Source organism: Delphinapterus leucas, chromosome 17 (genome assembly GCF_059928025.1).
Source record: "Delphinapterus leucas isolate spDelLeu-1000000601 "Yukka" chromosome 17, BTC_Dleu_Yukka2, whole genome shotgun sequence".
Taxonomy (NCBI): Eukaryota; Metazoa; Chordata; class Mammalia; order Artiodactyla; family Monodontidae; genus Delphinapterus; species Delphinapterus leucas.
The window spans coordinates 81,480,190-81,495,358 of NC_143145.1; the positions used below are offsets into that span (position 1 = coordinate 81,480,190).

Here is a 15,169-nt window from a genome sequence, read left to right on the forward strand (position 1 = left end):
GGACGGAGGAGTTTGTGGAGTTTTAGGCCAGGTCGCAGTCTCCCCATCATCCCCGCCAGGTGCCCTGAGGACCGCGGCTGCGCCTCACCCGACGGCGCTCTGACACCGCCGGGCCAACAGGGGGCGCGCGCGGCCGCACCTGGCCGCCCCTCTGCTCGCGCCTCCGCCTTAGAGCCCGCCAGGCGATTCCTCTTCCGGGGCAGCGCGGAGGGGCGTGCGGGACCCGGATGCAGACGCGAGCGCGGCTATATAAGGGCCCGGCAGGCCGCATGCGTGCCTCTTGGAGGAAGACGCGGTAGCGGCTGTCGCAGGGTTTGGGGCATTTCTCTCCGGCCCCCGCTCCTGACTCACCGCTGTTCACTCTCGCGGAGGAACAAGTCGGTCAGGAAGCCGCACCGCAGCCATGGTGAGTCGGGGCGTCCCGGTCGGGTCTCGGGGGGGTGGGTGCGGGGGGTGCCGGGCTGGCGGGAGGAGACGGGACTCGCTTGTCCGGGGAAGGGGGCTGGTGAGCGCGCTCGTACCCGGGAGGTGATAGGCTGCCTCCAAGGTGCTCCTTTATGTTTTCATCTGTGGGACAACAGGCTTTTAAAGACACCGGAAAGACTCCCGTGGAGCCCGAGGTGGCGATCCACCGGATTCGGATCACTCTCACCAGCCGCAACGTGAAGTCGCTGGAGAAGGGTCAGTGCGGTGGCTCCGGGCGGGGGGGGTGGGGGACGGGCTCGGGCGGGAGCAGCGGCGAGCTGGGCTTGTGAGGCTCGAGGAGGCCGAGCAAGGACGGCCCCTCGGCGTGGACTGCGCCCTCCCCCCGCCGCTGGCGATGAGGAGATGCTTACTGGGTTGAGTTGCGGTGATAGTCGCGTACGCTATTCTGAGCCGGCGGCCTTGGAGGCCGGTAAGGCCGCCCCTGTCGTGAGCGAGGGCCCAGACGCTTTTCCCTGCTTGTAGTGTGTGCCGACCTGATCAGAGGCGCGAAGGAGAAGAATCTCAAGGTGAAGGGGCCGGTGCGGATGCCCACCAAGGTGAGAGCCTTGGCGCTCCGGGGCGCGGGGGGCCGCCGGGCGGCTTCGGGCCTAGCGCGCAGCCCTGCTGTTCGGAGCGCCCCGCCGGGGGCTTGCGGAGCGCGGCGCTCCCGCAGCCTGGGTGCCTGGTGTTCTCTGTCTTCTGCTGCAGACCCTGAGAATAACGACGAGGAAAACCCCCTGTGGGGAAGGTTCTAAGACTTGGGACCGTTTCCAGATGAGGATCCACAAGCGCCTCATTGACCTGCACAGCCCGTCCGAGATCGTCAAGCAGATCACGTCCATCAGCATCGAGCCCGGAGTCGAGGTGGAAGTCACCATTGCAGATGCTTGAGCCGGCGGCTCTAATAAATCGATAATCGGCCGTTACGCTTCGTGGGCTCTCATTCCTGACCCTGACGGGCCTTAGGGAGGGAGTCGTACTCCGGAATTCATTGCACCTTGTAAGCAGGGTGTCGAGAAGTAGGTGGGTGGCCTGGGTTCCGCTCTTCCTCGTTGCATCTTGCAGGGCCCACTGAGTCAGTTTGCACGTGACGTTTGAACGCTGAACTGCATTAGCTACAGAACGTGTGAGACCTTGCGTTGGAGGTGAGTACGCACAGCTCTGGCCGCCTGTGGGAGCCCTTCCCAGGAACACGTGTGGGCGTTCTACTCTGGGAGACCTGACTTGATAGATACGGGGTATTGTCAAAAGTTTCTGGGGCGATTCTCTTGTGTACAGCCATGGTTAAGAGCTTGACACACTAGAGGGCAAGTAGCTCAGGGAAGGTAACACCTTAGGTTTCCAGCCCCGGCTCTGCCGGGTGGTCATGGCTCCTTTTAAACTTGGCAAATTTTGAAATGTTTTTGAAACTTTGTTGATTTTATAGACGCCGGTGCCTTGATATTTTAGATTAGAATAGAAACGATCCCAGTGCTTAGATTAACGTTGGGTTACATCTGTAGACGAGCTTTACATAATCTTCCTGGAATTATCTTTCACTGAATGTATGTAGGTCGTTCAGTAGGAGGCTACATTAACGTGTAGTTTGCACATAGATATTAGCTTCATAAATTTACGTCAGCCTTAGGCCCGAAAAGCACATCGCATAGGTCACGTTCCGTTTATTCAGGCCCCCGTTGGCACAGTAGCGGATGACACTGCTTAACTACCGGGCTCTGCTTATGTGTTACATCTTCTTGAATGTTCCCATTTTGTAGACATAGGAACTGGTTTTGAGGTTAAACTTGCCCGGCGTCCTAGGCTTAATAGCATAGCTGAGATTTCAGTGGGCCCATGGGTTGAGAATCCATCTTGATGTTCCATTAAAAGTGTTAAATTTTTGCTATTAGTTTATAATCCGCTGGATTTGCTAAATACGTGTTTTTTTGTTAGAGAAAATTTCAAGAAGTATCTCTGACAAGTATATAAGCATTTTACAAATGATAAAATTCTCCTCAGAAAATGTTCTCCTATTTGCTACTCTTAGTAGAATCACAGTAATGAGATTCCCGCCTTTCCTCTGGGCTGGGGTCTAGTCCACTTTGGATTGCCTTGTCCACTGGCTTCAGTTACCATCTGTGCAGTGTTCAGATTTCTGTATACATCCGGCTGTGTGCCACGCACCAGCGCCTCAGCGCCCACAGACCCTCCTGTTGTGTCTTCTCTCCCAATGCCTGGCCACCACGTGCCACACAGCCGCTCAAAATGGCACTTCTCATCCCTTAACCCTCCCCCTACTGTTCTTTCCAACATCCAGGTCCTTTTGATTCTAATTTTTTCTCTTAGCAGGTCTCCACAAAACATGGGATTTTGAAAAGGGATTTCAGTGGCGCAGAACCTGGGAAGAACTATGCTAAGGTTAACCATTTGTAACAGCGTTAAGCCAGATCATCAAGTTTTATTAAACTAATTAGCTTGGGGAAACAGGAAGAATTGAAGGTTTCATTGTAACTGTTCTATAGACATTGGGCTGTAAAGACTTCAGTAAGAGTTAGACAGGAGTCTGCTTCGGTCCCTCAGGCCAGCGGCGATCCATTCTCCTTTTCTAGAGAAGCTGGTGTTCTGAGTTTAACTCTAGAAGTTGGGAAGAAAATGATCAGCCTGGCAGCGAAACAGTACGAACTTGTCCTCTAGCCCAATGTTAGGATTCTTTGCACTAGAAGTGCAAAGAGAGCTGTTATGGTAGTGGTTAAGATCATTGTAAAATTCAAGTACCTGGTAACGTGTGGCCCCAGATGGAAATTCCAACAAGCTTGTTTCAGTACTCTTAAGGGTATTGCAACTCAGAAGTCTTTGGAGTATGTGATCAATATCCTGAGAACTGGTTGTAAAAAGATCTCAGTTCTGTGAAAACCAAGCTACTTAAGGCTAAAGAGTAGATTATTGTGCAAAATATGCCATCATTAAGTCAAGGTATTGAAAGAACAGCCTGAAGGCTTTCACACAGTTCTGGAGTTTAGCCGATGGCATGCCAAAGTGACTGATGCTTCACAAATTGTAATTTATCACACTCAAATAGTTGGAGTTGTATTTAAGCTGTAAGCAATACTTAGGGCCTTTAATACAGCTAAAATACGGCACTTAAGATTTGGGGAACTATTACCTTCAATCCCTTAAACACTCAAAATGCCTGCTTGGAAATAAAACCCCTACAGGGCCTTCAAGTGTTACTAGTAGCAAACCAAAGTAAAGGTAGTTTACGTAGTGGCGACGATGCCAGTGATTCTGTGTCGTAGGCCAGCTTGTATGGGTTAGGGAGGGAGAGGAAGGTTGAAAATGGGAGGCCTCTGCGGTCCTTACCTCATTCCCTTTAGGGTCACAGAGTACTTCGCTTCTAGACATGGTGGCTACACGAAACGCGGCAGGAACATAAGGCTGTGCGTTGCTAGATCAGATTTTTTCACCTGACATCCCTAAGTATGTATGTTCAGGATCTGGGATGTCAAGTGAATGGGCAGGAGTGTAGAATTCTTGGCCATGCTGTCAAATCTGTTCCAAAATTAATTGCCTGGATATGTGGGCTTGATAAGATACCTCTTGGAGCCTCAGTTCTCATGTGCAGAATGAAGGTACTTGTATCTATCTCGAGGGCGTGTTGGGTGTTCCTTTGTCTCTCTGGGAGACATTTTCCAACAAACCCAAGACTGGTTTGCCAAGTGCATAGACTTCTCCCACGGGGACCTTGATTCCCACAGGATATGTGGTACACTGCTGACCAGTGGTATTGGTCAGATTACTTACAAGGGCATTTTGAGAAGTGTACTTGAATCCCCAGGGGCCTGGCCTTTCTAACTGCATCCTTCTTCACCAAAAAAGTGACTAAGCTGGTCTAACTCTACCGGAGAACCTGGCAGAGCCAAAATTTCAGCCTTTTGAAAGTAAGGAGCTAAGTCCGTTCTTAACTTCCTTCATTCTCTGGACAGTATATTTCACTTTCTTAGCAAATTAAAGTTGCAGAATGAAAGAACTTGATCCTTCTGTACATTCTGTCCTATAAAGTGCTTTCCTTTATATAGAACCCATCCCAGAAGGTATTGTTAATACTATATTCAGAACTTTTCACGTGAATATAGTGTATGTGATTTTTATCTATCTCCTCTTAGCTATATAAAATCGACCTCCTTTTTAAAAATACAAATGAGAATACTAAGCATTCTGCAAGTTATTTTGTCTTTACGTGTCTGGGAGATGTTTCTATATCTGCACATACCTCATTCCTTTCAGTGAGCACTGCGTTGTATGAGGGCGCCTCAGTTCATTTAACCGGACTCTTCTTGACGGACTTAATAGACACTTGCCGCTGTTTTGCTATTAAAAGCACTTCAGTAAATACGTTTTTAATATTTGTTCACTTGTACAACTATATAAGATACGTTCCTGGAAGTTGAATTTCTGAATTTTGATTGAATTGTAGATATTTATATATAGTGGCTGATATAAAAGAATTAGAAAGTCATGTATTAAAGAACATTTACTGTGGGTGTGTATATGAATGTTTTTCTAGGTTAGATAAGAGAAACTTTAAGATACTATCAAATGGATGCCCTCAAATGACTGCCCATTTATATTCCTACCAGTAGTGGAAATGCAGTAATGTCCATCTGCTGGACAAAAAAAATCTCATTATTTTAGCTTTGCCCTCCATTTGTTTATTTTCTCTTTCTGAGGCTCCTATTGATTGGATAACCCTTCTGGAGGTCCTGTGTGTCGCTTTCTTTCATATGCTCTTTTAGTCTTTTATTGTGTGGGACATTTCTTGGACTTTCTCATCTAGCACTTTCATTGATTTTTTTTCATGTTGTCAATTTTTAAAAAAAAATTCCCTTATTCTGGAAAATTACAAACGTATGCAGAAGTAGAGGGAATGGTATAATGAACCCAGTCGGCTTTAAGAACTGTCAGCTGATGCCAGTCTTATTTCATGTATAACTCCATCCTCTCCCCCAATCAACCCTCAAATTATTTTGAACTTAATCCCAGACATATTTTTGATGCACATTTATTTTTCAGTGTGTTCACTTCGAAAACATAAGGACTCTTCTTTTTTTTAACGGTTCAGTAGTGTTGAGTATATTCACACCACTGCAAAAGCTCTCCAGAACTTTCCACCTTGCAAAACTGGCTTTTTTTTTTTTTTCAAAACTGGCATTTTATACCCAGTAAACAACAACTCCCCATTTTCCCCTCCCCCTAGCCCTGACAACCACCATTCTAATTTTTGTGTTTCCGACTTCATGTAAGTGGAATCCTGCATAATGTCCTTTAGGTTCATCCCTGTGCCGTGAGATTTTTTTCTTTTTTTAAGGCTAATTCCGTTGCACACATATATATACACACACACACGCATACATATGTATACATACACCACATTTCTTTATCCCTTTATCCCTCGATGGACATTTGGCTTGCTTCCACCTCTTGACTTGTGAATAACGCTGCAGTGAACACAGGAGTACTAATACTCTCCAAGATCATTTCAGGTCTTTTGGATATATACCCAGGAGTGGGATTGCTGGATCATAGGGTGTAACTGTATTCTTTTATTTTTTGAGAAGCCTTAATGTTTTCCTTAGTGGCTGTACCATTTTACATTCCCACGAAGGGTTCCAGTATCTCCACATCATCATCAACACTTATTTTCTGATTTTTATTTTTGTTTGTTTTTGTTTTTTTTGTTTTTGCAGTACACGGGCCTCTCACTGTTGTGGCCTCTCCCGTTGCGGAGCACAGGCTCCGGACGCGCAGGCTCAGCGGCCATGGCTCACGGGCGCAGCCGCTCCGCGGCATGTGGGATCTTCCCGGACCGGGGCACGAACCCGTGTCCCCTGCATCGGCAGGCGGACTCTCAACCACTGCGCCACCAGGGAAGCCCTATCTGTGCTCTCTTTTAGCTCATCGACCACCTTTTATTATTTTGAATTAATTGGTAATTCATAGATCTCTCCTTCTCTAGGGTTGGCTTCTGGAGATTTTATTCTGATCAGGTGGTTGGGCTGTGTTTCCCCTTTTCTTTGTGTGCCATGTAATCTTTTATTGGGAATTGGGCATTTGGAAAAACAGCCACCTCTCCCAGTCTCTGGACTGGCCTCGTATGGGGGAAGTCATCTCAGCTAGAGATTTGGGGGACCTTTCAACCCTTTTCTGGGGATGCATCTTCTCTGGGCTTGTGTGTATGATTTCCTAGTTAGACTTGCCACTGTTTTCTTCTCAGGAGCCTGCAGTCTCTTACTCCCTCTGGTGTCTGTCTGTGGTACTGCATTCCCCACGGTATAACTTGGACAGAACATGACTGTTCTCAAGGGCCCCCCAACCTGGCATCCTTCCCAAATCAGTGTCCTGAGTCAGAGAGACAGAAACTAGTCTCTTAGGCAGCCCCTCAAAAAGCCAAAACTTTGGACTCATGTGTCACTCTTTTTTTTCCCTCCCAGGAGAGAAGCTGGGAGTTTTCTGGTCTTCTGTCCTCACTGGGGGAGTGGGAGGGACTAGGGCAGGCAAAATGCGAGCAACGTTCTTACATCCTGTGTGGCTCTTCTTGGCTTTGTGCTCACCTGGTGCTGCAGCCTCTTACCTGGTTTCTGGAGTTCTCACAAGGACACTGGTCTGTGTGTCCCTGCTAGGTCGTTGTCTCTGCGTGGGAATGAGGGTCTGGAGCTTCCTATTCCTCTGTCTCGCTGACGTCACTCTAAGGACTCTTGCTGAAATATAATCAAATATCGTTACCACTAAAAATAGCAGTAATCTCTTAATATCCTTAAATATCCAGTAGTAGTCAAATTTCCTTGAATGTTTTTATTGCGTATTTATTTGAATAGGGATCTAACTGATTGATGTGTTCCTCAAATTTCTTTCGATCTAGTGGTTCCCCTTCCATCTAAGAAATCATTTAAATACACACAGGCCTCACTTTGCATGGGACCAGAGAAAGTAAACACGCAAGCTGAAAACATGGAAAATGGTCCTAATAATCAATAGGAAAAAATTATGATTGTTCTGTGCCTGTAAAACTTTACAAAATATTAAGTCTTTTGCTTTCAGTTATAACTGTAAAGGGAAATGTAAAATAGTAGAACTTATATTCAATATACTATCACCTAAAACATTAGTAATATTGAGAATTAAAGTATTCTGTGTCTTTGTGAAAAAAGAAGAAAGCAAAAAACAAAAACTCAATAGTAGTTTGAACAGTGCTTACCTTCTCATCACATAACTTACAGGCATTTTTTTCTGTGCCTTGGTGAGTTGTCATATTTCTAACTTTGGTCATGAGACATTTCTGGATTCTTTTTAATGTGTAGCTTTTTAATGGTATCCCTCCTCTGGGACATCATCGTCCTTCTCATCACAGCAGCTTTCCTTATTCATCTCAGTAAGCCTGTCTTCACTAAGTCCCTTTGGCTGCATCTCTGAGCCTCTCAATGTCGCACTGTCAACACGCCCATGGTCCACTGTTTGTTCCGTAACGCCATTTACATTTGATTCAAACTTCACTTCCATCGTTCTCACACTTTGTTTCTTTGCTGTGCTTTTGTCTTTGTTGGCCAATTTCCTGTTCTAGCTCTCCATTTTTGTAAAGTGTCACATGGGTTTATTGCTGGGAGACACAGCAGCAACACAACTACATGCTTTGTTGTCTTTGCTGCCTCTGTGAAGACTGAATAACATGTGCTTGGTGACCAATCACTAGACTTTGAAAGAAATGACGTTCTCTGTGTGTGTGTTATTTACTCGGTGAATTGTGGACTGAAGAGCTAGCCACAGAGTTTATCCTCTGCAATTATTCACAAATGATACACTGTAGTGGCTGTTAACAGGAGCTGTGTTCGTGGGGACTGCTGGTGTCTCCCTCAGCTGTGATAACCAAAGCTCGTGCTTACCAGAACCTTGCAAAGCCAAGACAGCCTGCACTTGTCTTAGAAGCATCTCTTATTTCTTGGGGGCAGTTGTCTATTTATTTTGGCTTTTCCTTTTGAAACTGTGGGGAGCTTTGTTTTCTTTTATTCATAATTAAGAATTATAATTAAGCTTTTCTTTCTGGTACTGGTCTGGATTTTCCCTCATACGTAGATGGACCTGGTCCTCTGATATGCCTTTCTTCACCATTAGAAGGATGTCCATGGACTGGAATTCCCAGTAGGGTCCACCTGTAGGGAGTCAACTGCTATACTGGGGACCCTCACAACAGACACCCCTTAAGTGAAGAGCAACAGTTGGTCACACTTGATACTTTATCTTTTCCCAGGCGTCATCCGACTTACAGATTCTTCCTCATCCAGGACACACCTCGTTAGCAAGAGAGGTGGAGTAACGTGGTGTGGGGCAGAGGCTCCTAAGCAAGGCTGTCTGTCCTCAGCAATTGAATCTGCTCTTTCCTAGCTGAGACTGTGAGTTATTTATACTTCTGTATCTTAACTTTTCTCATCAATGAAATAAGAGCAGCAGTAGAAAATGCCTCATGGAATTGTTTGAAAATGACATGAGTGAATAATATACATAGGACAATGGTTGGGACAGAGTAGGAGCTGTTTAAGTGTTTGAAAATGAATAGCTTTGAATTTCAAGAAATGAAATGGATCTGAAAATATGGCCCCTTTAATTTCTTGTCTCCACATCTGGAACAGTTCCCTGAATACAAGGAGGTTTAAGAAATTTTTTTTCCTGATTAAAAATCAACTAGGTTCCGTGGTGACTGCTTTTGCAGTTAAGTAGGCGGTTAATAGGAAGTAAATGTATAAGTTTGAAGGACTAAGTGTGTCCCTGACAGGCCACACAGGCATCGCAGTAGCAATTAAAATGAATTTATCGTACAGCCAGCGAAGAGAGGGACAAGACACAGCAAAGGCAACTCGGTGACACGATTCCAAACATCTGTTTGCTTCTATTTTGGGTAATCATTGCATTCTCACAGTACTTCAGTCAAAGCTGGAGGAAAGCAAGAACACTACGTATTTAAAGCCCAACAAAGAGACCATAATAAAACATTCAGCAAAAGTTCTAACGAGGCTGTATTAAACAAAAAAAGAACTATGGACATTGTTGTCCTGTAAGTGCTTATCAGGTGTTTTTAATCATATTTATTATTTGTTCACTTATGATTGCGCATATTGTATATCATCAAGTGTCTTCATTTCTAAAAGCATCAACACTGAGCAGGAATCTTTTTCAAGGACAAATCCCATAAAACTTTCCTTTAAAGAAAATGAGGGAAAACCCACGAGAGCAAGAAGTAAATTGTCTTTTAAAACAGGAAGGAGAAATAAACCAGTTACACTAAAATTAGGAAGCCTCACTGATCCCAATTCAGTCAGTTGTTGCCATGATGTCAGAAAATGATGTTGACAGATGCATGGTCCTTAAAGATGTTGTTTTTCCTTTGAAACAATCTCAAACTTGTATGAAAGCTGCAAGAACAGTACAAAGAACATTCCATCAGCCATTTGGGTGACAATTATCAACATGACATCATCATCCAAATACTTCGGTGTGTATTTCCCCCGCACACAACCGTAATACAGCCACCAAAATTAGGACGCTCACCTTGACCTCATCCTCACGTCTCCTGCAGGTTGTGCCAGTTGTCCTAATTTTGCTCTTTAGAGCACAGTATCCAGACCAGAATCGGGCATCTCGCAGAGTTAAAGGCCTCTTTAGTATCATTTAGCCCAGACCTGTTCCTCAGTCTCCCTTTGACCTTCATGACCTTGGCACTTGTGCAGGCTACAAGGCGGCGTAGTTTGGACGCCTCCCTTACCCTGCTCAGGCTGCAGCACCACTCAGGACTGCTTCCTGCAAGTGTGCCCCCCTTCTGCCCTGAGACCTTCCCGCGCGGGCGCGACACGCTGCAGCAGGCCACTGCTCCCGCTCCCTGGGTGGAGGGTGGCACCCATGGCTGAGTTGCTCAGGGAGAGAGGGATAAAGGGGAAAGAATAGAAGGAAGAGCCTTAAGTAGTCTAGAGAAATTGGTATTTGTCTAAACGTGAATTGTAGCAGACAACTTCGAACCCAGTTCATGAAGGCATTCCAGGCAGAATCACAGATTTTAAATACCTTTCCGTTTATGTCATGAATCTCAGGACTATTTTGAAGGGTTAAAAAGTGGTCATATTTGACTGATTATTCACTCGGTCTTAAACGTTTTATGTGTGTACCCCAAAATGATATTCAGTCTCTTGCCCAGACTGAAAAATGAAATGGGTAAATTGTATAGAACATTTAAAGTAGTTATAGGTTATTATGAAATTTGGGATTATATTCTGTAGTGATGTATTCAGGGTTCTCCAGAGAAATAGAACCAATTATATATATATATATATATATATACACACACACACATGTAATATGAAATTTATTGAAACAAATTTATTGAAATGTATGAAATGCATGATAAATTGTCTAGTGTGATTGTGGAGGTTGCCGTGTCCCAAGGTGTGCAGGGTGAGTCAGGGAGCATGAGACCGGGGGGGGGCTGATGGTGTAGCTCCAGTGTGAGCCCAAAGGCCTGAGAACAGGGGAAGCAATGGTAGAGTTTTAGTCTGAAGACCAACAGGCTGGAGACCCAGGAAGAGCCAATGTTTCTGTTCACGTCTGAAGGCAGGAAAAATCCATGTCGCAGCCCAGAGGCAGGCAGGCTAAGAGTCCTGCTGCCAGGAGAGTCAGGCCTTCAGCTGCCTGGATGAAGCCCACCCACATTAGGGAGTGCAATCTGCTTTACTATCTACAAATTTAACTATTAATCTCATCCAAAAACAACTTCACAGAGACCCCCAGAATAATGTTTGGCCAAGCACCTGGGCACCTCATGGCCTAGTCAAGTTGACACATAAAATTACCATCACAGATGGCAAACTGCATGTTCCCACAGGGAGTCCTCCTGTGACCCCTGTAACTACTAGCGCATGCCACCATCACTTCTTTGTTGTTTCTTACACCTGTAACAAAATTTAGCATCTTAACTGTTTTTTTTGTTTTGTTTTTTTTTTTAATTTTTTTTATTTTTCGGTACGCGGGCCTCTCACTGCTGTGGCCTCTCCCGTTGCGGAGCACAGGCTCCGGACGCGCAGGCTCAGCGGCCATGGTTCACGGGCCCAGCCGCTCCGCGGCCTGTGGGATCTTCCCGGACCGGGGCACGAACCCCCGTCCCCTGCATCGGCAGGCGGACTCTCAACCACTGTGCCACCAGGGAAGCCCATCTTGACTGTTTTTTAAGTCTATGGTTCAGGGTGTTAAATATATTCACATTGCAATGAGGCAGATCTCCAGAACTACTTCATCTCGCAAAACTGAAACACGATACCCATTAAACAGCAGCTTCCTTTCCCCACCCCTTCCTCAATCCCGAGGCTACCACTCTGTTTCTCAGGGTCTGACTATGTTAGTTGCCTCACATAAGGGAAATCAGACAGTATTTGTCCTTTTGTGACTGGATTATTTCACTTAACATCCTCCAGGTGGTTGTTGTAGCATGTGACAGGATTTTCTTCCTATTTAAGGTTGAATAATATTCCATTGTACCTATACCACATCTTTATCTGTTCATCGATTAGTGAGCATTTAGCTTGTTGACTTGTTTCCACCTCTTAGCTATTGTGAATATACTGCTGTGAACATGGGTGTGCAAATATCTCCCAAGACCCTGCTTTCAATTCTTTGGGATAAGTATCCAGAGGTGGTGTTGCTGGACCACGTGGTCTAGCATCACTTTTTTACCTGGGCTATTGCAGTGGCCTCCTTGCTGCTCTGTCTCCCTGCTTTCACTCTCGTCCCCACCCCCAGGTTCATTGTTTTTTTCATGAGTGTTAAAATTATTTTTTAAATATTTAAAACAGATCATGTCATTTTTCTGTTTCGACTTCTCTAATAGAGACTTCCAGTTTCTGCTTGGGAGGTACAGGACTAGAAAGTCACTCCCGCCCTTACAGCAATAAGTAAAGCTAAACCTCAAGTTCATGACTTTTCTCAGATTCATCAGGGAGCTGAAGTCTTAAGGCAACCAACTAACCAAATCTGAGGAGAGACGGGTGTCTTCTGGCAGAAACAAGATGCAAGCACTTGCTTACCTGGGGCAGATAACAGCTGCCACGAAGAATCGCACACTTTTCGTCTTATAATGTCTTATTTACTTATTAATTTGACTGCGCCGGGTCTTAGTTGCGGCACACAGGATCTTCGTTGCAGCATGCGGACTTAGTTGCAGCATGCATGCGGCATCTAGTTCCCCGACCAGAGATCGAACCCAGGACCCCTGCAGTGGGAGCGCGGAGTCTTACCCGCTGGACCACCAGGGAAGTCCCCTTTCATCCTTTATAATTTCTGTGTTTCAGAAATACCTCAATTAGAGAATGTTGCATTCAGAAAAATAATTTGACAGATAAAGTTTAATCCTTTAATTTCCAGAGCTTTTCTTTTATTCATTCTTGGTGGAACTCTTCTAAAATGTGCTATACTTTCCCCTGCTTTATTAAATAGAATATATCAATTGTTTAGGCGGACCGCTCTGTACCTCAGGTGCTAGGAGACCATCTGTCCTCAAGGGCCACTGCACCACGAGGGGCTCTTGAATTCACTTAAAGAGATGCTGCTCTAGCTGTTCTCTTCTTTCGGGAGAGCTCCTCAAGGCTGTCTTTCCAGTGGCACAATGCCTACTGGAAAAGCTACTCTTTGGAAAGAATAAAGCCAAAGTTTAATTACCCTAGCTCTCAGATGGAAGGTACCAGTAGGCTGAGTAGGAATGGACTGGAACCCATCTAGGTCTCTGGTCGGTCTTGTACCCATATGATTGTATCACCTGCCCTTCCAAGGCTTTGAGAGCATATATGAGGTGCTATGCACCCACTAAACTCCAGAGAGTGTGCCCGCCCATCTAGGTCTGGTTATAAGGCTTTCCTGGAATTCTGCATGATATTGTACCATGAGCTCTTATTTGACAGAGAGCTCTTTGCTTAGGAGCTTTGGATCTCTAGACATCTGTGGATGGACTCCAGTGAATTCAGTTTGAAACTATAGACAGAATTTTGCATGTGCTTATGCCTGACCTTTCTGGAAAGAAGATCCGACAGTTTCATCAGATTCTCAGAAGGAATGAGATGGGCTGAGATGTTACCCCTCTTACTCCTAAGAAAAAGAAGTGATGAAGTGAGGTAATTAGTCTTCTGGACAGGCTCAGTCTGAGATGAGCATCTGGTATAAACAAGCCGATAGAATAAATTGCCAGGGTTACCTCTGTAGAATGAGCCCCTGAGGCACCCAAGTATGTACATCACACTCAAGCTACAGTGCTCTCTGTGCCAGGTCCTGCACCTGGCTTTCCTTCACTTACGTATCATAGACATCATTCTATTTTTGCTTATAGAACTATTCTAATATTTAAGAAATAACCACATAAGATTCCATTGTATGGCTATACCACAATTTATTTATCTGGCACCCCACTGATAGATATTTAGATTTTTTATTCTAGTTATTCTGGGTCATAAACTGCTGCCCTGCATATCTTTGTACATATAATTTTGCATAACGTACAGCTGTGCCTTTTTGCTCATTCCCTTCCAGTGCAGGATATTATGCTTATCTTTTTTTTTTTTTTAATAAATGTATTTATTTTTGGCTGAGTTGGGTCTTCGTTGCTGTGCGTGGGCTTCTCATTGCGGTGGCTTCTCTTGTTGCGGAGCATGGGCTCTAGGCACGCGGGCTTCAGTAGCTGTGGCTCGAGGGCTCAGTAGTTGTGGCGCACGGGCTTAGTTGCTCCGTGGCATGTGGGATCTTCCCGGACAAGGGCTCGAACCCACGTCCCCTGCATTGGCAGGCAGATTCTTAACCGCTGCGCCACCAGGGAAGCCCCTATGATTATCTTTTGAACATTTTCCTGAATGATAGGTGAAGGCTGTGTCTTTTAGTTTTGCTATTTATTCTCTTAAAGGTTTTCATATATTTATGGATTATCTGTACTTGTTTCTCCATGAAATGTATGTTAACATTTGCTGCAATAAATGCAGTCTCTCTATAGTGTTAAGTGTTATAAGTGCAAAGCCCAGAGTGTGAGGGGAATGGCCCCCATTCACCAATGGATGTGTCATTCGATCCTGCTCTAGAACAAATCATCCATGTCTCTGCTTTCTCTTTTCGATTATTTTTTGCAGGATCTGTTAAGGACAGCTGGAAATCTGATAGAAAAGTTAATCGCCAAAAGAGTAACAATGCACTGATGCACTAAGTAAAGATTTATTAATATCCAAAGTGATATTACAGGATGTAATAGGAACGGAACAGATTAGGAGGTAAACAGTTCCATAACATGACCCCAACTGGAGCTGACTATGAACCTTCTTAAGGAAATGCTCATAGCAATCGTCATATTACTGGTTTTTTAAAGGTAATGCCTTGTTGTAACCATAGATCTCATTAGTATCTATAGAAAAATAATTTTATGTCCTATAATGAAAACTTATAAAACTTCAAAAGTGTTGTGATTTTTAAATGCAAACTTTGAAGTTTTATTCCTCGAGTAATCTCCCTGCAGGTTTTTGGAACTTGGTCTGTTTCTTTTAATGCAGACTTGCTTCTTTAAGAGTATGTTAAGACTTTGGTTCCCTATGAGGAAGAGGCCTGAGCTCTGTGCCGAAGGCGATGCTTGGTAAATCCTGTGCTTTTCTGTAAATTTCAATGTGGCTCT

At 44.8% G+C, this 15,169-nt stretch overlaps 1 protein-coding gene, 1 long non-coding RNA gene and 1 other non-coding gene across 3 annotated transcripts in view; all 3 read left to right on the plus strand.

Annotated features, from left to right (window-relative positions):
- Positions 1-256: 256 nt before the first annotated feature.
- Positions 257-1,391, plus strand: RPS20 (ribosomal protein S20). The gene is made up of 4 exons (XM_022556899.3): positions 257-406; positions 582-681; positions 949-1,022; positions 1,174-1,391. Exons 1-4 carry the CDS (start codon positions 404-406, stop codon positions 1,354-1,356), a joined length of 360 nt encoding a protein of 119 aa, XP_022412607.1. The 5' UTR covers positions 257-403; the 3' UTR covers positions 1,357-1,391.
- Positions 816-882, plus strand: LOC115803740 (small nucleolar RNA U54). Its single transcript, XR_004024517.1, has one exon. It is a non-coding gene; the product is annotated as a small nucleolar RNA U54 (small nucleolar RNA).
- Positions 1,392-1,509: 118 nt separating the features above from the next.
- LOC111165867 (uncharacterized) overlaps positions 1,510-15,169 on the plus strand; it is a 33,654-nt gene continuing 19,994 nt past the window's right edge. Inside the window, exon 1 of the long non-coding RNA XR_016388565.1 lies at positions 1,510-8,885. This is a non-coding gene — a long non-coding RNA (uncharacterized LOC111165867). The remainder of the gene's footprint in view (positions 8,886-15,169) is intronic.